Source organism: Tiliqua scincoides, chromosome 7, assembly GCF_035046505.1.
Source record: "Tiliqua scincoides isolate rTilSci1 chromosome 7, rTilSci1.hap2, whole genome shotgun sequence".
NCBI classification, from domain to species: Eukaryota; Metazoa; Chordata; class Lepidosauria; order Squamata; family Scincidae; genus Tiliqua; species Tiliqua scincoides.
The window spans coordinates 8,662,804-8,686,970 of NC_089827.1; the positions used below are offsets into that span (position 1 = coordinate 8,662,804).

At 45.3% G+C, this 24,167-nt stretch overlaps 1 protein-coding gene across 1 annotated transcript in view; it reads left to right on the forward strand.

The window, feature by feature from the left end:
- Nucleotides 1-24,167, forward strand: part of GRM8 (glutamate metabotropic receptor 8) — a 504,716-nt gene that overhangs the window by 331,161 nt on the left and 149,388 nt on the right. Inside the window, exon 6 of the mRNA XM_066634671.1 lies at nucleotides 3,518-3,718. Within this exon, the coding sequence (XP_066490768.1) occupies nucleotides 3,518-3,718 (201 nt within the window). The remainder of the gene's footprint in view (nucleotides 1-3,517; nucleotides 3,719-24,167) is intronic.

The window sequence follows — 24,167 nt, forward strand, 5'->3', positions numbered from 1 at the left end:
GCTGCAGTACAGAGGTGTACTCAGGACGCAAGCTCTGTAGACCTGGATCTTGGTATGTTCCATCAGCTTCTTGTTGGACCAGACTCTCTTTGTGAGAGATCTGTGTGTGTGATGATCTCTGTGTGTGAGATCTCTGCGTGTGAGAGATCTTTGTGTGTGATGCGCAGTTCTTTCTGTGCATGAACTGGAGGTTGTCCATGACTTTGTGTACCTTGGCTCAACGATCTCCGACACTCTTTATCTCGATACCGAGCTAAAGAAGCGCATCGGTAAAGCAGCTAAGGCAGAATATAAGCAGTTTAGAATTATACAGTGTTAATCCCCTAGGGGAGCTGAATGGAAGGATAGACATATTTTAAATAAACAAATAAATACCTGATTGTATTTGGTCTGTTCACCTCAGACATTTGTGTTACCTTTGTTTTTAACGCCTGTGTTTTAAACCCAAGGGTCTCTAAACTTTTTGACTGAGGGGCCGTATCAAATAGCAGGTACAGTATTGTGGGCCGGAAAAAAAATTAAATAATAAAATTTAAATCAATACATTAGAGATGGAACTTAGATGAATTAATAAATGAATGGGCTCAAATGCCCAGCATTTCTCCAAGCACCAACACAGCCCAAGAAATAAAGCACACACTTAAATGGCCCCCCACTTCTCCACCCCAGAAGCACAACTCCAGTTGTGTTTGGTCAACTGAGCCAGAGGTTCTCAGGGGATCAGAGGCTGGCCACGGGGGCTGGATAGAAGCTGGCTGCGGGCCGTATCTGGCCCCCGGGCCGGGGTTTGGAGACCCCTTTTTTAGAGCACAATCCAAATCTTACTTTGTGCTGGTGGGGCCTGTTGTGCCGGCAACCAAGTGTTACAAACATGCCATAAAGCACATTTGCGCTGACTCTGGAGTCAGCTAGGCCAGCACAGAGGTCTACGCTAGCTCCTGGAAGCTGGACCCAATCCCAGACAGGGTACATTCATGCCAGCCTGGGCACGCTGGTGCAGGAGATATGGAGAGGATGGTGGGAGAGTGCAACAGAGGTAGGGAGGGGGTTGTGCTGGGGAGGGTGGAGCGGGAGGCAGATCAGACTTGGGAGGGGGCGGGATTGGCCACTGTGGCTCAGGCTGAATCCTAACCCTCACCCCAGGACCCGGCAACCTGACATGGGCTGCTCTGATTTGCACCAGGAAAATCACTAGCACAAATCCAGGTAGCCCCAGAGGAGTGGCGGGGCTTGAAAAATATCCCCTTACCCCAAGTTAACCCCTAGCCTGCAACTCACCCTCCCTGGATACAGTGCAGGCCTGTTGGTCTTCCCGTTCCAGTGCAGGTTACAATTGGGCTGCTCATTCATGTTAGACATTCTTTGATTATTATATGACCATCAATAAAGGAAATCATCACGTATCGAAAGTTGCCAATCTTGAAATGTGAGCGACTGTGCGTTCCCTTTATAAACTGAAGCTGCAGACTTTCATTTCGGGTCTATAATATGTATATTTTCGTTTTTAAACTGGGGAAGCTTTCTGAAACCAGTGACAGATGGTGACACTGCTTGGCACCAAACACACCTTCCTTCCAGTGTGTTGTGTTACCAGTCAATAGATGTAGATAAAATAAAGGTATTCTCTCAATTTCATTTTAAACAGAGTGACAGAATGCTGTAAAAAAATGGGATCCTATAAATAACGTTGGCCAGCTGTTTGGTGAGAGTCACTGAGCTGAAAACAGAGGCTCTCAAAACAACAGTCGGTGTTGGCTCTTTGTCATGAAATGATTTCCGTCCCTGTATTTACTCCTCTGAGAATTAAGGCAGAACTTAGAAGTGTGGCTCAATGCACAGTAATGAAATGTAAAAGTAGGTGGTTGTGGTTCTGCCATGTCCTTGCTGGTGACACAATCCTCCTGATCCCATCAGCACCATCCCCCTGCCCCCTCAAACATTTAGAGTGGCTCAAACTCTACACACAAGTTTGAGAGTCCCTAATCTAAGCGACGCCTGCGTTGGCTCGGTCATGTTGTGAGAATGGATGATGGCCGGATCCCAAAGGATCTCCTCTATGGAGAACTCGTGCAAGGAAAGCACCCTACAGGTAGTCCACAGCTGCGATACAAGGACATCTGCAAGAGGGATCTGAAGGCCTTAGGAGTGGACCTCAACAGGTGGGAAACCCTGGCCTCTGAGCGGCCCGCTTGGAGGCAGGCTGTGCAGCATGGCCTTTCCCAGTTTGAAGAGACACTTGGCCAACAGTCTGAGGCTAAGAGGCAAAGAAGGAAGGCCCATAGCCAGGGAGACAGACCAGGGACAGACTGCACTTGCTCCCAGTGTGGAAGGGAATGTCACTCCCAAATCGGCCCTTTCAGCCACACTAGACACTGTTCCAGAACCACCATTCAGAGCGCGATACCATAGTCTTTCGAGACTGAAGGTTGCCAACAAGTAAGTAAGATCTAAGCCTTTATAATGTGCAATGTTGTTGGGGTATGTGAAGTTTTGCCTCAGCATTTCTCAACCAGTGGTACTCATAGCACTGGTGGCACTTGAGGTGGTGTCCAGTGGTACACATGGGTACCCCAGACTCCTGCCACCTAGTAGTGAGACAAGCAATGCAAACAGCTTATAGACAGATGAGTAGGCAAGCAGCCTGAATCCTAGAAGGGAAACTTAAAGCAAACATGAACCACAAAGTGAACATTCACTTTTAGTCTCCCTTCTAGGTTGAAGGCTATAAGCTTTTTGCTAACAGCAATTGGTTCTTTCGCTCTGCTCTTGGCTTTTGATTAGATTAGTGTTTCTCAGACTGTGGGTCGGGACCCACTTGGTGGGTCATGAGCCAATTTCAGGTGGGTCCCCATTCATTTCAATATTTTGTCTTTAATCTATTAGACTTGATGCTACCGTGGGATGTGACTGCATTTGGGGACATGTTTCAGACCTGTTCTTTTAGCAAGCTACTATGTATATTCTTTTAACAATGATAGTCCATGGGACTTACTCCTGGGTAAGTGTGGGTAAGATTGCAGCCTAGGATTGTTAAAAATGTTCCTGCTTGATGATGTCATTTCCGGTCATGACATCACTTCCGGTGGGTCCTGGTAGATTCTCATTCTAAAAAGTGGCTCCCGGTGCTAAATGTGTGAGAACCACTGGATTAGATTTTAAAATTATATAGCTTTTTAAGGAACTGTTAATATTTTTATTTTCTATATTGTATTTTATGTTGTTACTGACATTTTGTAAGCTGCTTTGAATGCTCACTTGGGAGATAAAGTGGGATATAAATTTGTAAACGAATAAATAAATAAGATCGGGCCCTCTGTGTGTTTACAGGTGCAGAATGATTTTCATAGCAAAATTTTGTGACTGAATTGAAGCATTGGGTGGTGGTGGTGGGGGGTGGGTGGTGGGGGGGGCTGGGGGTGGTGGTGGTGGTGGGGTGGATCACCTGACTGTGAACTCCCTGCTCACTGTGCCCTGCATAGAAAAAAAGCATAAGCCTTTGTCTCCTGTTTTCCCGCAGGCTTAGAACGGATTGCGAGGGATTCTAGTTACGAGCAAGAAGGAAAGGTCCAGTTTGTCATTGATGCTGTTTATTCCATGGCCTATGCTTTGCACAACATGCATAAAGACCTCTGTCCTGGATACATTGGTCTGTGCCCCCGGATGAGCACAGTGGATGGAAAAGAGCTGCTCAGTTACATTCGGGCGGTAAACTTTAATGGTAAGTTGACACTATTTTTATCTCCTCTAAATATACTCCCGAAGTGACAAGATGTGTTTTCATCTCTATATAGGACATTTTTTTTTTCAGGGCCAGGATTAGAATCATCACTCTCTGCCACTGTTTAATCAAAAGCATGTGTGTTTCTACCTGCTTTGAAAACCCATAACATATTTCTTTTTTGCAACTAATGTTAGGCTTTGCAGGGGAAAAAAGTAGACGTTAAAAATAAAATCTCTGTCAATCAAAATAGTCAAGTGGAAAATGGCTATTCTTGTGGCTTCACTCAGCCCATCCAGTCTCATTTCCAAGCTAACCTCCTATGGCTTGTGATGGTTAATGGGCTCATTAGGGAAAAGAAGGATAGGAATCGGCTTTCAAAAAGTTGTCTGCAAATGCAACAAGCGTAATGATTTTTCTATAGAAGGCTATAATTTGAAGTGAATTCTGTCCTTAAAGAGAGCTAATTGAAGAATCATCTTTCCATGGATCTGTTCTTTTTAAGTTCCATTATTGTTTGGTCTCCATAAAAATGCATGCTTATTTTTTTGTATTAAAGCTGTACTCCATTGTGGGACAGCTGGGAATTCCCTCTGGGGAGATACGATTAGTGTTCCTCATGTGTACGGTCAGAAGAAGCTCATGGAAAAAATGCAAAAATGGGTGGCCAAACCACATCTCACTAGCCACACGCAGCTCTTTGACATATACTGTGTGGCTCAAGGAGGTATATTGGCTAAGCTCCTTTTTGCATCACAATTAATACACAGCCGGCCCCCGGTATCCATGGGTTTGGTCCCCACAGATTTGAATATCTGCAGGTTCTGAATTCACAGAGTGGGCCACCTTTAGCCCTACAAACATGACCAGAGCTGTGCTTAGGTATTATGAGGACTGAAAAGCACAACTTCCAGTTTTGGGCTGAAAACCAGAAGTCATGCTTTTCAGCCCCCCAAAAGTCTTCTGAATGTCAGGGGGGCCATGCACCATCTCAGAAGTCCCTCCATACCTGACCAGAGTGCAGCTCCAGTTGTGTTCAGAGGGCTTGGGGCCCCCAAAATCTGCTGTTTCATTCATCTGCAGATTTTGGTATCCGTGGGAATGAAACCCCCATAGAGACCTAGGGCCACTGTGTAAAAGGGAAATAAAAAATGTTCAAACTATATAATTATTTACAGAGTATAAACTGAGAGTCCACTGGATTAAAATGCAAGTCTAATGTTCACGGTGAGTAAATATATTTAAGAATTTAAATGCTTCTTATATATTGCAGCTCTCAAATATCTGAAGTTTATCTTATGTGGCTCTTATGTTAAGCACATTTGTTCTCCCCTGGCATAATGGGCACTAGGTTGCAGAGAAGGACAGGACAGTGTTCCATAAAGCTCCTACACTAGAAAGTGACATAGATTATTTTATACTGATTTCAAAGGAAACAACAGAAGGTTCTCTACAGTATTAGAGCACAATCTTATGCACATCTACTCAAGTTCCATTGTGTTCAATAGGATTTAATCCCAGTAGTATATAGGATTGCAGTCTTAGTGTTTATGCCAGACATGCCTCTAACCATGGGTAAAGTTGCACTGTCTATCACACTACACTTCAATAACCTCAGCTGCCAGCCTTCTCTTAGACAGCACAAGGTCATTTTTCAATCTAGCTTCTAAGTGGAAACAGCTTTTGCTTTAGGTAATGCACCAGAAAGACCACTTAGTTGATAGGCACGTTTGTGGTACTTTGCAAGCTCTTTATCTCCTAATATACCTTCTTTTGAGTTTGTTTTTTTTCTTGCTGAGCATTTCCATAAAAGGAACTTCAGTCTCCAAGCTTAGATATAAAGTGGTGCCTGACCAGGATGGATCATTCAGAATTTTTCAACCACCCTTCCCATATCATATGAAAAATATGATGAAGGGGTATTTTGGAGGAAATCCGTATGGAGGATAATGGGATTTGGATTAGTCATTTCCTAAAATGTCACTGTTGTAATGACATGCAAACATCACTGAATACAAGAAAACTTTTCATGTGATCAGTATGAGTATGAAGGATGCACCAGGTGCTGCCAGCAAACTAGATTAGGATCAACCAGTAGATCTCTGGTTGATTTGTAGTAGATCCGCAATGGTTCCTGACTCCCAACTGGTTGACAATTGCAACCACAAAAGGCTTTCTTTTCCTTGAAACTAGACTGCTGAAATGGAGAACTTGTTAGTAGTGGGGATCCAGGAGTTGATTTTGTGAGAGAGGACAATAAGCTGAGCTCTGATGTTGAAAAAACACATCTGTGAATGGCTCCTGTGATCAGAGTAACCCTGGGCTTTCATGCTAAGTGGATGTCATCTCCCTGAGCCACTGTTTTGCAACAGTTGGCTCGGTCATGTTGTGAGAATGGATGATGGCTGGATCCCAAAGGATCTCCTCTATGGAGAACTCGTGCAGGGAAAGCGCCCTACAGGTAGACCACAGCTGCGATACAAGGACATCTGCAAGAGGGATCTGAAGGCCTTAGGAGTGGATCTCAACAGGTGAGAATCCCTGGCCTCTGAGCAGCCCGCTTGGAGGCAGGCTGTGCAGCATGGCCTTTCCCAGTTTGAAGAGACACTTGGCCAACAGTCTGAGGCTAAGAGGCAAAGAAGGAAGGCCCATAGCCAGGGAGACAGACCAGGGACTCCCTGCACTTGTGGAAGGGATTGTCACTCCCGAATCGGCCTTTTCAGCCACACTAGACGCCGTGCCAGAACCACCATTCTGAGCGTGATACCATAGTCTCTCAAGACTGAAGGTTGCCAATTGTTTGGTAGACCTCAAAGTTCTAATAAATAACAAAGTTCAACCTACAATGCTGAACTCTACTCGCACGTGATCTAGGCTACTCTTGTGGCTGGCACAAAGAAGTAGAACATCTAGTTGATCTTGAGAATTATAGATATTTAGTGACAGAATTTTGCATGTAATTACAGGTGGACCTGCCTTATCATCAGATTCAGAACCCACAGATTTAAACATCCATTGGTTCCAAACCTGCTGATTTTGCCCACCTTGGACCCTCCAAACCTGACCAGAGCACAGCTCTGGTCAGATTCAGAGGTTTGGGGGGTACCCAAATCTGCGGATTTGAATATCTGCAGATTTTGGTATCTGGAGGGGCTCCAGGAACGGAACCCCCACAGATAACAAGGGCCCCCTGCATATCAACTCACAGTTTATCAAATGGAAAAGAAGTGTTGGTTGAGTTCATGGAGCCATTTTCCCCATAAATTTGTTCATGGCACAGAATCCATACACATCTACATTCACATGTGAGGTTGCCCCATCTTAATGTACATTACCGACTGAAACGCAGTCTATGGATATAATTGATGGGGTGGGCTACCCAGGCTTCATCCTAATGCCAGCACCTGAGGTAAGGTTTCCTTAATATAAAGATACTATGTATAGATACTCACTGTTAGTAGCATGTTGGTACTACATGTTGAACATGTTGACTTTTGTAAAATTGAAATTTATCTTTCACTCTCTGAGCTCATGAAGGAAAATATCAGGAGAAAGTACAAACTGGAGTAGCAACTACCTTTGTTTCTCAGTGAAGAGAGAATTTTGCACTTGTTTGAGTAATCAGACTCTCGACAACTTATTCTAACGCTGCTTGTTTACTTGTTCTTGAGTTGCAAGGAAAATTGTATTCCCCCAATGGCTTCATCTATGTAATATTCTGTGACACTTCCATGACAGCAGAGCGATCGTGTTCTCCATTGCACAGTGAACCGATATAATTGAGATGACATTGGATTTTGTTTAGCTGTGTTTCCACAACTTACAATTTAAACACGGAATATCATTTCCCTCCATGCGCTCTTAATGGGGGATTACGCATCAGTGATTATCGCAGGTTGAGGGTGTCGGGCGATTATTTGTTGTTTTCGGAATATAAACCCAGCACTTCACGTCTAAGATTTTTTTTGGTTCGGAGTCATCTAGCAGTAAGGCAAAAAGCAAGGTATACTGAGAACCAAATCAATTGTTTTGTGCACGCAGAATTTGGTTGGTGCCTAATCCTGTTTCACATGGCAACCCGGAAGACTTCAGTGTCTCTAATATTTTTGAGCACTTCATTGGAATGATAAAACTTCTGAGTGATGGAAACTCCTTAGAGCTATGTAACATGCAGACCTAGGCTATTGTGGCGGTTATATATTTAGCCGCAGCTGTCCTAGATTTGTAGCAAGTGGGGCAAAATATAATATAAATAAAATGTGCTGGTCATTTGGTTCTGAGACCTTTGTGGCCTCTTCCATGTTTTATATGATTTTTTTTTTTCCAAAAAGGGCAAGAGTCAGCGTGACCCAAGGCAGGGCCAGGCAAAAAAAAAAAGCACTCTGGATTTACTGGCAGCTCTCACACTGATCTCAAGTCTTTCCCAAGCCTTTTGTCCAGCCACCCCTGCCTCAGTGATGCGAATCAGTGCACAACTGAGTGTATGTGCGTGCAAAGAAAACGAAGAATGCCAACTATTATATAAGCTGCTGTTTTTCAACTGGTCACTGCAGGGGGAAAGAAAATTGATCACAGGGAGAGCAGGGACATCATTGCTATGGAGCACTCATCTAGCCCCCCATCCCCATGGATACAGGGGGGACGTAGAGGACAGGGTGAGAAGATGGCCAGCGATTGTTCCAAATCCCCCAGGGAGATTTATGGCAATGAAACCAAGGCAGTTGAAGTCCAACACTCTAAGGCTGCAATCCTAACCACACTTTCCTGGGAGGAAGCCCCACTGAACAAAATAGGACTTACTTCTGAGTAGACCTGGTTAGGATTGTGCCCTAACCTCTTTAGCAGGCTGACTTCCAGTATGCTCAGAACTGGAAGAGTGAAATATTCAAATAATCACACAAATTCTTGTCTGAAGTCCTGTGCACTAAAGTAGTGCATGCATTATGTGTATAACCAGTTGACTCACCAGCAGTGGCATAGCTAAGGGGGGCAGAAGGTTCATTGGCCCACGTACACGCCTTCAGGGGGTTCTTGGAGGCTTCCAAAAGGAACTTCTGGGAAAAACTGGAAGTGCCATTTGGAGGCCTGTAAGAGCCCAATCCTAACCAACTTTCCAGTGCAGATGCAGCTGTGCCAACAGGACATGCACTGCGTTCTGCAGTGGGAGGACAGTCACAGAGGCTTCCTCAAGGTAAAGGAATGTTTGTTCCCTTACCTAGGGGCTGCATCAGCACTGGAAAGCTGGAAAGGATAGGGCCGTAAGATGTTGTCTGGGGGGTGTTTTGGGGATATGGGGGTGTTAAAGAAATTTTGTGCTCCTGGCTGCCAGAATGCCTTAGCTACACTATTGCTCATCAGTGATCTGTGGGCAGGGGAGGCAGGGCCTCTCTTGAGATTATGCAAGTGTTCCACCCAGTTTCTGAGTGGATGGCACAATCACAGGGGAGACTGAGCTGCCACTGCCACAAGCTATGGTTGGCAACCTTCAGTCTCGAAAGACTATGGTATAAGCCTACAGCACCCGGTATTCCCAGGCGGTCTCCCATCCAAGTACTATCCAGGCCTGACCCTGCTTAGCTTCCGAGATCATGGTATAAGCCTACAGCACCCGGTATTCCCAGGCGGTCTCCCATCCAAGTGCTAACCAGGCCTGACCCTGCTTAGCTTCCGAGATCATGGTATAAGCCTACAGCACCCAATATTCCCAGGCGGTCTCCCATCCAAGTACTAACCAGGCCTGACCCTGCTTAGCTTCCGAGATCAGGCGAGATCGGGCATATAGTCTCTCCAAAAGACCAGTTACTTCTGGTGGTACTTCCAATAGGTAGATCATGAGAAGTGGTACGGCAGGGGAAAAACATTGAGAAATGCTGGAGTCGGTATTCTGGCCATCCATTGTCTCCAAGGAAATAACAGTGAGGAACCTTACGTGGTTGCGAGTTATGAAAATGTAGACATCGGCCATGAACTTTGGCATTTTGGTAGATGTTAAAGCCAAACAGTGATAAAATAAAGTATGAAATTATGAATCCTGACCCAATTCATAGAGTGTCAGAGCCCCTAATCACTGGAGAGCCCTCTAAGGTAGGGAAGGCATCACACAATGCTGTTTGTGTCTGCTATCGTAGGCTGATCAAGAAGCAGATTGCCTAAGTGCCCCCAAAGCCTTGTATTTGATGAGATCCTTAGTCTGCATTTCTCTTGTAGGGTGTTGGACTCCTGTGGATTCAGGCAACATTGAAATGTTCATTCATCTCGACATATTTTCGCTCCAAGGCCGTTTTTATAAAGTGATTAAGCTGTCAACCACCTCCCGTACCAAGGATAATCAGGCAGTGTGAATGAAAGAGATCCTTCCTTAGGGCAATGGTAGGACTGGAATTATTTGGCTGCTGTGCTTTATGTGGCTTCTTCAATGCCACTGTTGAGGAAATGCTAATAGCCCCGTCTTCACTTGCTTCCTGGATCACATACCATCACTTTAGGCCAATGGTCTCCAAACTGGAAACAGCTGTGTCCTGAAAAAGCCCTCCCCATCCAGAGTAGTGCTTAGCATTTTGCCGCTGTGCTGTGTTTCTTTCAAGCTGATCTGGGCGCAGGGATGTAGAACGGTATGCGCTGCTCACGGGGGAGGGGAGGGCTTTCTCCAAACCCCTGATCCGGCCTACGGGCATGTAGTGGGCCACTGTGAGATACTGGAAGCTGGACTTGGTGTGCCCTTGGCCTGATCCAGCACAGTTCTTCTTATGGCATTCACACCTCATCACCATTGTTTGTAGCTGGAAATTGCAGGGCTTGAAAACAAACCCAATGAACTTTGGCTGCAACTGATCCTCTGTGCAGCTGAGATCAGCTGCAGGCGGGCTGCTGAGACTAAATAGCGCACTGTTAGCATCCAGGGACTATAATGCTTGAAGTCCGGTGCATAAAGTCCCTAGGTGCAAACGATGGGAACCAAAGTCAGGCAGTCAGGCGTGTGGTTGGTCTGTGGAACTCCTTGCCACAGGATGTGGTGACGGCATCTGGCCTGGACGCCTTTAAAAGGGGATTGGACAAGTTTCTGGAGGAAAAATCCATTACGGATTACAAACCATGATGCGTATGTGCAACCTCCTGATTTGAGAAATGGGCTATGTCAGAATGCCAGATGCAAGGGTGGGCACCAGGATGAGGTCTCTTGTTATCAGGTGTGCTCCCTGGGGCATTTGTTGGGCCGCTGTGAGATACAGGAAGCTGGACTAGATGGGCCTATGGCCTGATCCAGTGGGGCTGTTCTTATGTAGATTCATATTGTTCTGTTGAGCACCTGAAATCTCCTTTTATAAGTCTTTTCCAGTTTCAAATTAGACTGATTTATTCTGGAGGTACGCAAAAGAGGGTAAGTGAATTATGACACAAGCCTGTTATTTCTTCATGCACAGAAGGAAGCAAAAACCAGAAACTAAGAAAATGTAGGCCCAGTTCAAAAATTGCATTGTTACATGTCTTTAACATCTAAGCAGGCTTTTAAGTGGTAGTTGCTCATACAGTCCTTTTGCGACAATGTGAAGGAAGAGGAATGTCTACTTTTAGTGCTCTGAGATTATGGAAGTCACTACACTGCATACCTCACTTCCTTTCATGTTTCATTCTACTCACATGAGTAGAGTTCTTAAATAACATGTGCACAACCCCCCCCCCCCAAATACAGTATAATCAGCTGTGTGCATTGGGCCAAAGGCATAGGCTTAATGAGCATTTGTACGTTACATTATAATGTAGTCCTTAATTACATTATTAACAACAAGCAAGCATTAACCTATCAGGAATAAAGGGGAAAATAGCATGGCAGTATTGCGATCACATTCTGCATGGATGATGGTATATCTCGTTAATATGTGAGTAGGGGGGAGCATGTTTAATTTTGAAAGAAGCACACGGAACTTTGGCTTCCTACAATATTTCTAAGGGATAAATCAAGTCTTGGATATTTCATTCTGAAAATCACTTCCATTGGAATGATTTCCATGTCTAAGTACTTATGAAAATGATACTAGGCTATTTGCATCCTGGGCGATTGTGTCCAAGTCATTAGCATCCCTGGACACTCAGATCCTTTTTTTTTAATCTGGGTTATTTTTTTTTGTTGGCAACCTTCAGTCTTGAAAGACTCTGGTATCGCGCTCTGAATGGTGGTTCTGGAACAGCGTCTGGTGTGGCTGAAAAGGCCGATTCGGGAGTGACAATCCCTTCCACACCGGGAGCGAGTGCAGTCTGTCCCTGGTCTGTCTCCCTGGCTATGGGCCTTCCTTCTTTGCCTCTTAGCCTCAGACTGTTGGCCAAGTGTCTCTTCAAACTGGGAAAGGCCATGCTGCACAGCCTGCCTCCAAGCGGGCCGCTCAGAGGCCAGGGTTTCCCACCTGTTCCCACTATAACTGGGCAACAAATCCCATTTATATATGCTAAGCCTCTTATCCCAGCCCTAGCCCTAACCCTACTCCCGCCTTTGCATTTTGAAAATAAAAAGTACATCTAATATACATATTATACATATACAACAACATACGTTTAACAGTGCTTCTCAAGCTGTGGTGGTACAGGTACCAACAGTGGGACTTGAGATGGTGTCTGGTGGTGCTCACGGGACCCCAGACCCCTGCTGCTCGGCAGCAACACCAGGAACATGACACAACACACAATGGTAGGAGTCTCAACTTGTTAGGCAAAGCATGCTTTTCCGCACTCAAAAAAGCCCTCCCGTCCACCTTGAGCCTCTTACTGGTGACTTTAGCATTGCATCCAGTCTCCCAGTCCAGAAGTAACTGGTGATGATGTCATCCAGTCTCCCAGTCTCCCAGTCCAGAAGTAACTGGTGATGATGTCATCACCAGTTACTTCTGGTGGTACTTTGAATGGATGGACCATGTGAAGTGGAATGGCAGAAAACAAACACTGAGAAACACTGATGTATAATAATTATGATTCATGTGTTGGCAGCCTTCAGTCTCGAAAGACTATGGTATCGCGCTCGGAAAAATGGTTAGTGTCCTCTCCAGTGTGCGAAGCCTGGGTAAAGAAGGTATGGAGGATAGGCTGTTACCCATGCAGCAAATCCCCCCTCTCCACGTCGCTGAAATGGTCCAATGGAAAGGCAGAAGCCAATACTGTTGGTTCCAGCGGTTGGTCCCATAATTATGATTATGTTTAATAATATACATATTATTATGTATATCTGTGGATGCTGAGCCTGCAGTTGGAGGGTTTCAGAGGACCTCCCAGACGTGACCAGAAGTGCCTTCCAGTTATGTCCGGGAGGCTTCTTAGGAGATGAGGAGGCCACATGTGACCTTAAAGGGCCGGGTGCGGCCCCCAAGTAAGTAATTGTGGTGCCACCCTGCCTCCCTGTAGATTTCATTATCTGTGGAATTCGGTACCTGCAAGGGGTGCTGGAACAGTTCCTCCCACAGATACTGAGGGCCCACTCTACTTCCTCTTCCAAAAGGCCAGTTACCATTATCTAAAATATTCCTTTCCAGAATAATCCTAGCTACTAAAAACTAACTAAGGAAAGGAAGTCTCATTCTACAAGGAGAAAGTCTCATTCTCTCGTACTTAGGAGAAAGCTTATGTTGCATTTTGAATTATGGGGTAGCTACCGGAAATGAACCTGTGTGCGTTTTTACGTGTCTCTGGGGCAGGATGGTGAAGGCACCTGGGCACTTTTGACCAACTTCAGAAATTGTTTTTGGATCCCCTAATCCCTAAAACGCAAATGGATCAGTAATGGTCTAGGTAATAAGTTCAGTGTGCAATACTTAAGTGAAGGAAATTCTAGGACGGTTCACAGTTAAGCAAGATACTTTTGACTGCAGCGGACAGTAGTAACGGTCTCCCAAGAGAACCAGAGTAATAAAGAACTGTAGCTGGAATGTTTGGGTAGTGGAATGAAAGGGCATGATACAAAAGGAAACAAAACAGGGAGGTGTGTGGTGAAGGCAATCCCCTTACGCAATGACTTTTCCTGGGAGCAATTCTCTTTAATCACAGATGAAGTTTGTCTGGTGTAGCGTCTCTCTGTCTGCTCCACACTTCATTGGAATGTGGCACACGATCGTGTGAACTAAATTTAGTTCTGGCCTTCTAATTCGAAGAGCAATACAGGGGGATGGCATTATTGACTGGTCTGAAATGTCAGATACATGGATGTTCTTGCAAGTCATTCTTCAGAAGAGAATGTCAATTTTCAACTTTTTGGATTCTTTACTGGGAAGCCGATGAAGAAAAGCATAGTTTGTGGAACCATTTCCAGAGGGAAAGCTGTGTTCAGCCTGCGGCAGCAAAAAGAGCCAGGAATTGAATCTTAAAGGCTTTCTTTCACTAGAAAAACCTCCTTCCTCCTCTGGAAAGAAGGATATAAAACCCAGAGAATTTTGCAACCCATTAGGGACTTACGGCCCAACCCCATGGGCTTGCTGCATCACCAGATCTCATGTTCTGGTGACACAGTGTGCTTTATGGTGTTCCCTTACTGCAAGGAGGCCTCCAGGGCTAGAAACTCCTGCCCCCAGGATACAGCATGTGCTCCATTGGCTTGGCTGTATTGGCATGGAGAGTCAATTCAGTCGGTACAGGAAATACAGAGCTAGAGGGACCAATTATCAGCTTCATATAAGCGGAGAATGCAGGCAGCGCAATCCTAACCTGCCTGGAACAGGCAAACTAACTTGCCTTTGCTGTATCCAGTACAGGTTGGGAGGTGGCTGGAGGGCAACTCTGGGGGATATTTCCCCCCTTACCCCAAGTAATGCCCCAGCCATCCCTATGGAACTACTCAAATCTATACGAGCTAATTTGCAGGTGGAAATCCAAGCAGCCCATGTAAGGCTGCTTGGGCCAGAGATGGAGGTTAGGATTTGGTGTGGGCTGCCATGGCCGGTCCCACCCCTTTCTGGGCCCAATCTGCCTCCCAGTCCACCCTTCCCCACCCAAAAAGTCCCCTCCCCGCCTCCATGGCACCCTCCCACTATCCTCTCCCAACCCCTGTGACGGCCTACCTGGACCGGCACAAATTAACCCCCTTCTGCTGGTGCAGAGTCTGGGTCTGACCTTGGGGAGCCACTGCAGACCTCCTGAGAAGGCCTATCAACTGTAGGATTGCATCCATTGCCTTTTGGAGCAAGTCATAATATGAGTGTGGACTTGGTAAGCTTCCAAACTTGGAGTCAGCTCCATCCTATGCATCAAGCAGCATGAGACTTGAGAGCCCAAACATATAGTTATCCCTTGTTTGGGTCGACTTAACAGCGAATGCTCAAGCCAAGTGGGCCTTGTCCTAAGGGGTAGACCTGTGTGGTACCGTCCCCTTGTTCTCGAGCACGCTAGATCTATTAAAATATCCTTATTATGCAGTGAAAAAAGCACATGCATATGTGACCAGAGAGGAATGACAGAAGGTTCTTTAAAGGACATTGAGTGTGAGTACAAAAGAGGCTTCATCTGCAGTTCATTTATGAAAACGGAAAGCTACTGCCTAACTTGACTAAACAATGAAAGTCCTTCTTCAGGCAGGTCACCAACAGTGACAAATTGCCTGAGTTCCACCTTTGAAGAGAAATCAGCAGCTGCTAAAATGTTAAAAGGATTCAGGTAGACGCAATTCTCTAAGGCAACAATTAACAGGCAGGATAAATTTTTTAATTAGCAGGCATGGCATGTTTTGTTAGGAGCGATTATTTAATTATTATTTACTGCTCCGGGGGTTCTGGTATTTACAGGGAGTCTGATGCTTTCGTGCCCAGCCACGTTAGACCTCACCAGTCAATTGACTATTGTGAGCTGCAAAATCAAGGCAAAGACATTGAAAAATGTGACCTTAAAGAATCAAAACGACGCTGTGACTACAGAAGAACAGTATTAAGTATTAAGTACAGGTCAGTATCTTCTCATAGAAGATCGGGTGTAGGAAAGCAGACTGAACATGGAGTGGGTTCAATTCTGTACTCAAAGTCCATCAGGAGGCCTTGAGCAAGATACTGTCTCTCAGTCTAAGGCTGCAATCCTAAGCACACTTTCCTAGGAGTAAGCCCCATTGAACATAATGGGACTTACTTCTGAGTAGACACGCATAGGCTAGTGCTCTAACCCAGGAGTGGCCAACCTTTCAACTTTAGGGCTCCTGGACCTTTAACCTATAGAAGAGAGAATTTCATCTCACAGATGACAAGCTGCACCTGCTAAAATTGTTCAAGGTTCAGAAGCCCTGAAGACAGCATCAGCTACTAAGAGCCAAAGATTAGCTTCCATATAGGTAAATAATCTCTCTGATCTTTGGCATGCATTAAACATATGGCTGAGGCTTTCCATTTGAGTGGGTGCAGAAATTCCTCTTTCATTTATATTACTTCCTTCGTATAATTTTTTTAATTAGACAATGGTAAACACCATGGGTACAGCAGGATCAGGGCTCCAAGCACCAGTGAATTCTCATATTAAACTTTATTCAATCTATGCTAATTTCATAGGGTTATCAACTTTTATCATTTTGCTGAAGTTGAATTTGTTTCACTTCCGGAAAATGAAGATGATCTTTCCTTGTCACCGAGAAGGAAAAGTTGTATTTGGGTACAAATGCTTTCTTATAGGTGCTGTATGGGTTCATGCAGCTAGTTGAAACACGTGACCAGTTTGGCTGAGTTCTGATGCTAGATTTTGTCTTCATGTTCAGATATTCACGTATAAAATACATGGGCATCATGTCAGTTACTCAGGGATTTACATACTCTTCTTTCAAAACTTTACGGTGCAGTTCTGTGTTCTCCTTTAGCATACCTCGAGATACCAGCCAGGAATGCATTCAAACCCTGTGGGGTCAGTAAGGGGGTGCAGGGGTGTGTGGGCTGCAGCAGGTGACACACATGGAGGGGTGTGACACCACTACTTATCAAAACTTTTTACATCTTGGTATTTTCAAATCATGTTGGCAACATTCAGTCTCAGTCTCTGAACTTTCATAGTTCAGAAAGACTATGGTATCGCGCTCTGAAAGGTGGTTCTGGAACAGCGTCTAGTGTGGCTGAAAAGGCCGATTCGGGAGTGACAGTCCCTTCCACACCGGGAGGAAGTGCAGTCTGTCCCTGGCCTGTCTCCCTGGCTATGAGCCTTCCTTCTTTGCCTCTTAGCCTCAGACTGTTGGCTAAGAGGCAAAGGAGGTTGACTGTTGACTGTCTCTTCCAACTGGGAAAGGCCATGCTGCACAGCCTGCCTCTAAGCAGGCCGCTCAGAGGCCAGGGTTTCCCACCTGTTGAGGTCCACTCCTAAGGCCTTCAGATCCCTCTTGCAGATGTCCTTGTATCGCAGCTGTGGTCTACCTGTAGGGCGCTTTCCTTGCACGAGTTCACCATAGAGGAGATCCTTTGGGATCCAGCCATCATCCATTCTCACGACATGACCGAGCCAACGCAGGCGTCTCTCTTTCAGCAGTGCATACATGCTAGGGATTCCAGCACGTTCCAGGACTGTTGGCTAAGAGGCAAAAGAGGCTGACTGTTGACTGTCTCTTCCAACTGGGAAAGGCCATGCTGCACAGCCTGCCTCCAAGCAGGCCGCTCAGAGGCCAGGGTTTCCCACCTGTTGAGGTCCACTCCTAAGGCCTTCAGATCCCTCTTGCAGATGTCCTTGTATCGCAGCTGTGGTCTACCTGTAGGGCGCTTTCCTTGCACGAGTTCACCATAGAGGAGATCCTTTGGGATCCAGCCATCATCCATTCTCACGACATGACCGAGCCAACGCAGGCGTCTCTCTTTCAGCAGTGCATACATGCTAGGGATTCCAGCACGTTCCAGGACTGTGTTGTTTGGAACTTTGTCCTGCCAGGTGATGCCGAGGATGCGTCGGAGGCAGCGCATGTGGAAAGCGTTCAGTTTCCTCTCCTGTTGTGAGCGAAGAGTCCATGACTTGCTGCAGTACAGAAGTGTACTCAGGACGCAAGCTCTGTAGACCTGGATCTTGGTATGTTCCGTCAGCTTCTTGTTGGACCAGACTCTCTTTGTGAGTCTGGAAAGCGTAATACCATCATATTATATATCATTTGATGTGAAATTTCATGCAGACTGCAGTGAAACAAACCGTGTTGAGATATCTTTATTCTATCAAACGTAATAGCCAAAAAAAACCAGTGGGGTTGGGGCAATGGTACATCACTACACCCACCACCCAGGGAGTTGCCCTGCCCCACTGCACGGGGAGCAGGTCCATTGTAGGTGTGACACACTGGCCTCCCACACTGGGTGACACACAGTAGTGAGGCCACTGTTCAAATCTACTGAATGCATTTTAAAGAGGGACCTATTTACCTGGGATAAAAACTGATGTGCTTACAGTGGGCCCTTCTTATCCATGGGTTTGGCGTCAGCGGATTTGACTCAATTTGGGTGCCAAGCCTGCCTCTGGAGGGTCTCAAGTATCTCCTGGATGTGACCAGAAGTGCATTCTCGTCATGTCTGGGAAGTGTTCTGAGGCATGGGGAAGTTGTGTGTGCCCTTTGAAGAGGCATTTCTGGTTGCCAGCATGTTCCCCCCCCCCCCCCGGAAGATTTAGTTATCTATTCGGTATCTGTAGGGCGTCCATCATTTTCTTTCCCTTGACGTCTCAGGACCCAATCGTAACTAGCACCACTTTTAGTAAGCAACCTACCCAAATGAAATGAAACAAAATGAAAACATTTTCATCACATTAGTGTGTCCCCTGGGAGACAGCAGTGACAATGGAGCTGTCCTTTAATGCTGGCAAATATTTTCCCCTCATATCTTTGTCGCCTTTCAACCCAGCCCTACATTTTCAAAAGAGTTTTTCATGATGGCTTTGTCGTTCCTGAAAATTGCATATCCACTCTTCCCCCCCCCCTTAAAATGCGCATGTTTCAGTTTGCCATCACATTAGAGGAAGCTGCTTATTGATTTGGTGCAAAAGGAGAAAAAAAAAAAGATGTCACTTTGAGAAAGCTTCCTCAAATGGATGCTCATTATTCCATTCACACAGTTGCTATTTGAAAAAGAATAATTAAAGGGGAAAAAAGATATACCATGATTACCCATAGAAATCTGAAACAAATCCAGGGGAAAAAAGAGAATGAGGGAAGCATAATCAGTTTAGCTTTATCTGCTAGACTCTATTATGAATTTTAAAGCCTACAGATGCGTAGCTCAGACTCAATCTTCAAGCACTCCAGGAAGCAGAATGGTAATGTACATCAGCAAGATTTATTCTGTTTAACAAAACTTGCTGGCCATGTTGTCATACAGTTGATGCTTAAATAGAGACCGGGCAGCCAACGATTAGAAACTATGGGGCCCAGTTGGAAACATTTATTTGTGGGGCCCTGGTTTCACAGCCCAAGTCTGTAGGAGATAGAAATAAAATGCATTATGAACTTTAGATCTCTATGGTAGAATGGACAGCAATCAAAATGTGTGCTTAAACAGTGCATGTGAATTAATGCACCAAATGGATACAGCAGATTTTAATATTAACTTTTATACAAGACTAAGTAGATTATCCTAGTGCAGGGGTGTCCAAAGTTTTTCACAGGAGGGCCACATCATCTCTCCGACACTGTGTTGGGGGCCGAGGAAAAAAAGGATTAATTTACATTTAAAATTTGAATAAATTTACATATGTTTACATAAGTGAATATATTAAAGATGAACTTATATGAATGAATGAAGGTCTTGCAATAGCTCAAGGCCTATAAAAGGCCTTGCACAAAGCAAGGCTGGCCTTTCCTTTGCTGCCGCTACTGCATCACAGATGTGAAACAACAAGCAGTGGAGGAAGCCCTCATCCCACAGCTCACACGAGAGGTCAAACAGTCACCCTCACAGTGAGAGCAGTTGCGTTGGGCCAGTGTGGGCTCCAACAAATCTCCAGAGGGCCAGAGGCTCATTGGAGAATGGGGGTTCCCTGAGAGCCACATTGAGAGGCCTCAAGGGCCACAAGTGGCCCCAGGGCCGGGGTTTGGGCACCCCTGTCCTAGTGCATGGCCCCCTTAAGCATGTGGCCCAATAGGCTTAAAGCAGGCCCTCCTAATTGTAAGGATCTTTCGGCCATATACTCTTCATTTTGCGCTTCTGTTGTCCCATAAAGCAAGATGGAGTCTAAAACAGCAGCAGAAGCAAACCTCTGTTTATAGATGCTGTTGTTGGAGTGGGAACTGTATGTACAACTTTATGCAAATGTGTATCCGTGTCATGTTGCATGTCCAATGTGAGATACCTAATACAATCCCCATTCACGATGCCTGGTTGGGGTCAGACTTGGCATTTTCATCTGTCTAACCATCTAGCTGGGACTATGCATCCTTGGCTATTTTTTTTTGGAGGGGAGGGATACTACTCAAGTACCACATTTTGTTGGGTGTTATGATTTCTGGCTCAGCTGTGTTTTTGAAATGTATAGATAAGAGTATAAACCTATACAGGTATGCATCGCTTAATGTTGGGGTATGTTCTCTGAACCTCGTCATTAAGTGATTTTGCTGTTATGCAAAAATTCTTACAGTTGTGCTGTGTGGTTGGCAACCTTCAGTCTCGAAAGACTCTGGTATAAGCCTACAGCACCCGGTATTCCCAGGCGGTCTCCCATCCAAGTACTAACCAGGCCTGACCCTGCTTAGCTTCCAAGATGAGACAAGATTAGGCATGTTCAGGGTAACAGTTACTGGTGGTGTTGTCATTAGGAGGCCTCAGTGGCCTCTTCTGTCTCACACTGGGCCTCCATGGGACTCAGAATAGTCCATAGAAATGTCTGAAAGCTACTTCCAGATTTGGGAAGCAAACTGGAAGTAGCTTTCCAGGAACTGGAAGTAGCTTCTAGAGCAGCTGTTTTCAACCTTTTTCATCTCATGGCACATTAAGGCACTAATGGTCAAAGCACGCCAGCAGTTCTTTTGACAACTGACAGGGCCAGCTGCATTGACAGCAGGAGCTCACATCTCCCCGGTGGCCCTACTAACAAATGACCCTCCCCCAAACTCTTGCGCCACACCTGCAGACACAGGTGTGGCACACAGATACCATGAAACAGTGCCACTGCACAATGGTTGAAAATGGCTGTTCTAGAGGCTTTGGCAGGCCATTCCGTGGACCACAGAGACCTGTGGAGGCCTGGTGCATCCCAGTAGTGTCTCTGGAATCTCACCAACACAAAGGTAAGGAGTTTTCTACTGTACTGTAAATCAACGATGGACTGGTATATGTGATCTGTCATTGGTCGGAACATAGTTAAGTGATGCACAGCTCTACATGACATTGTTGACATCAGAAAATAGAATTTCCTCACCAAGGAGTGTACTTTTGAGCACCATTCTGACGATTTCATGAAGACAAAGTTACATAGCTACACAATGGAATTGAAACTTTAGGTGACAGGATAGCATGGAAGATGACATGGTACATTTAGAGTGGGGCTGAGTAATAATGACAACTGATTATTCCATCAATCATGTTATTTTCTTGGAGTGAAAACTCAGCTACTGGATATCCTGCTATTTGAAAGCAAGTATAATTTCAATGTGACACTGCACCGCCTTAATAAATGGAAGGCTGCTTGATTAACTCTCGCTCTGATTCAAAGCAAAAATGATGTCTGTCTGCGTTTCCTGATCACGACAACATCAAAATGAACTTAGAGGGCAGAATCCTTTTCTGGAAAAAGGGCTTGCAAAGAGAGTCATTAGGAGCTCTGCTCTTAGGCTTCACTTGTGGAGAAAACAGTAGAAGTGATTTTTTAAAGTGAAAAGCAAGAAGCACCTGTCCCTTTATCCTAGAAGTTTCACTTCGCAGCCGCACTCTTGAAAAGCACTTGAGTGATATGCTTAATTTTATATGCTGCTGATCCCACCGGCATCAAGCTTTGAAAATATTTCCTCTATATAATTTTTGTTCTTCTCAAACAAATTGGGCAAACCGTATTTCCCAGATCTGTCTAAATGTTTGCATAATTTACTGCTATTTGAGTGAGCGTGTAGGTGAGAAATATTCTTAGTACTTAATTTCTTTTTAAATGGTTCAGAGAACATAGGACTGCCTGCAGCACAGTGGACCCTCCTCATGAGTAGGCTCAGTATCCACGGACCTGAGCATCCGCGAATGCCGAGCCCATGACTGGAGGGCCTCAGAGGACCTCATAGACGTGACCAAAAGTAGCTTCTTACTTGGGTTTCATGCCTGGCCCTCTGGATGTTCAGTGTGACCTCCCCATGCCTCGGAACACTTCCCGACTGCAACAGGAAGTTTGCCAGTGCAAACCAGAAGTTATTTCTGATCACATTTGGGGGGGCCTTCTGAGGAGGCCAGGAGACTGAGTGCAACCTCCAGAGGGTTGGACACAGCCCTTCCCGTTGCAGTTACAATATCCATGGATTTTTAATTGTTCAGATATGCAGCAGAAGCTGAACAGGAATTCTAGTATACGACTGGTGTGCTTTAAAATATATTTTAGGGTATTAACAGGGTTTTTGGGTTACCACTGAATCAAATAGACATGAGATGAGCAGGGCAACCCTGTGTATGTTTACTCAGGAGTACATTGACTTCAGTGAGGTTTACTCCCAAGTTAAGTGTGCAGAGGACTGCAGATTTACATCTTATGTAAATATTATAATATATATATATATATATATATATGTTGTTGGCAACCTTCAGTCTCGAGAGACTATGGTATCACGCTCTGAAAGGTGGTTTTGGAGCATCGTCTAGTGTGGCTGGAAAGGCCAATTCGGAAATGACAATCCCTTCCCCAACGGGAGCAAGTGCAGTCTGTCCCTGGTCTGTCTCCCTGGCTATGGGCCTTCCTTCTTTGCCTCTTTGCCTTAGTCTGTTGTCTTTCAAACTGGGAAAGGCCATGCTGCACAGCCTGCCTCCAAGCGGGCTGCTCAGAGGCCAGGGTTTCCCACTTGTTGAGGTCCACTCCTAAGGCCTTCAGATCCCTCTTGCAGATGTCCTTGTATCGCAGCTGTGGTCTACCTGTAGGGCGCTTTCCTTGCACAAGTTCTCCATAGAGGAGATCCTTTGGGATCCGGCCATCATCCATTCTCATGACATGACCGAGCCAATGCAGGCGTCTCTGTTTCAGCAGTGCAAACATGCTAGGGATTCCAGCACGTTCCAGGACTGTGTTGTTTGGAACTTTGTCCTGCCAGGTGATGCTGAGAATGCGTCGGAGGCAGCACATGTGGAAAGCGTTCAGTTTCCTCTCCTGTTGTGAACGAAGAGTCCATGACTCGCTGCAGTACAGAAGTGTACTCAGGACGCAAGCTCTGTAGACCTGGATCTTGGTATGTTCCGTCAGCTTCTTGTTGGACCAGACTCTCTTTGTGAGTCTGGAAAACATGGTAGCTGCTTTACCGATGCGTTTATTTAGTTCGGTATCTGGAGAAAGAGTGTCAGAGATCGTTGAGCCAAGGTACACAAAGTCATGGACAACCTCCAGTTCATGTGCAGAGATTGTAATGCAGGGAGGTGAGTCCACATCCTGAACCATGACCTGTGTTTTCTTCAGGCTGATCGTCAGTCCAAAATCTTGGCAGGCCTTGCTAAAACGATCCATGAGCTGCTGGAGATCTTTGGCAGAGTGGGTAGTGACAGCTGCATCATTGGCAAAGAGAAAGTCACGCAGACTTCCTCTAATATAATATAATTATAATTATATTATAATATAATTATAAATTTATAAATTATAAAGGATTGGGGCCTCAACCCATTTGATTTAACCACTGATCCAAGCAAGATTGAGCCACTGAAGGTTGTGACTCTGACAGATACATTAAAATCAATTAAGGGTCTGATGCAAATACTACTTTGGCACCTGCCTTCAGGCTTGCCTAAGCCAATGAAGCCTCTAACACTTTTAATATTTTGTTGGCATGCTTCAGTCCCGGAAGACTATGGCATCGCACTCTGCATAGTGGTTCAGGAACAGTGTCCTCTGCAGTGCGTGAAGCCTGGGTAGAGTAGATATGGAGGATAGACTGTTACCCATGCAGCAAATCCCCCCTCTCCACGTCGCTGAAATGGTCCAATGGAAAGGCAGAGGCCAATACGGTTGGTTCCAGCGGCGTCGCAGGAGTTGCCAGAAAGTGACTGTGTTCAGCCATGAACTGCCCCAGGGACTCCGGCTCCGGATTTTGCCTCGAGGTTGACTCCTGAAGCCTTTTTCACAACTGGATGTAGCCACAAGGCAGTGGAGGTTTGAGATCAGAGTTTTCCTTTTCTCAGATGAGCTGCCTTCCCAGGCTGACGAGTCTCATCTACCCAGTGGCTGTTTAGTCACCTTTTACGACAAGTACAGCCAAACTGAGGGCCTATTCTTATTTTATGATATTTATAATTAATAATTAATAATTAATATAATATATAATATTATAAAACCACTTTTATAAACCCACTGAAAGATTTTGAAACCTCTTGATTTTAGC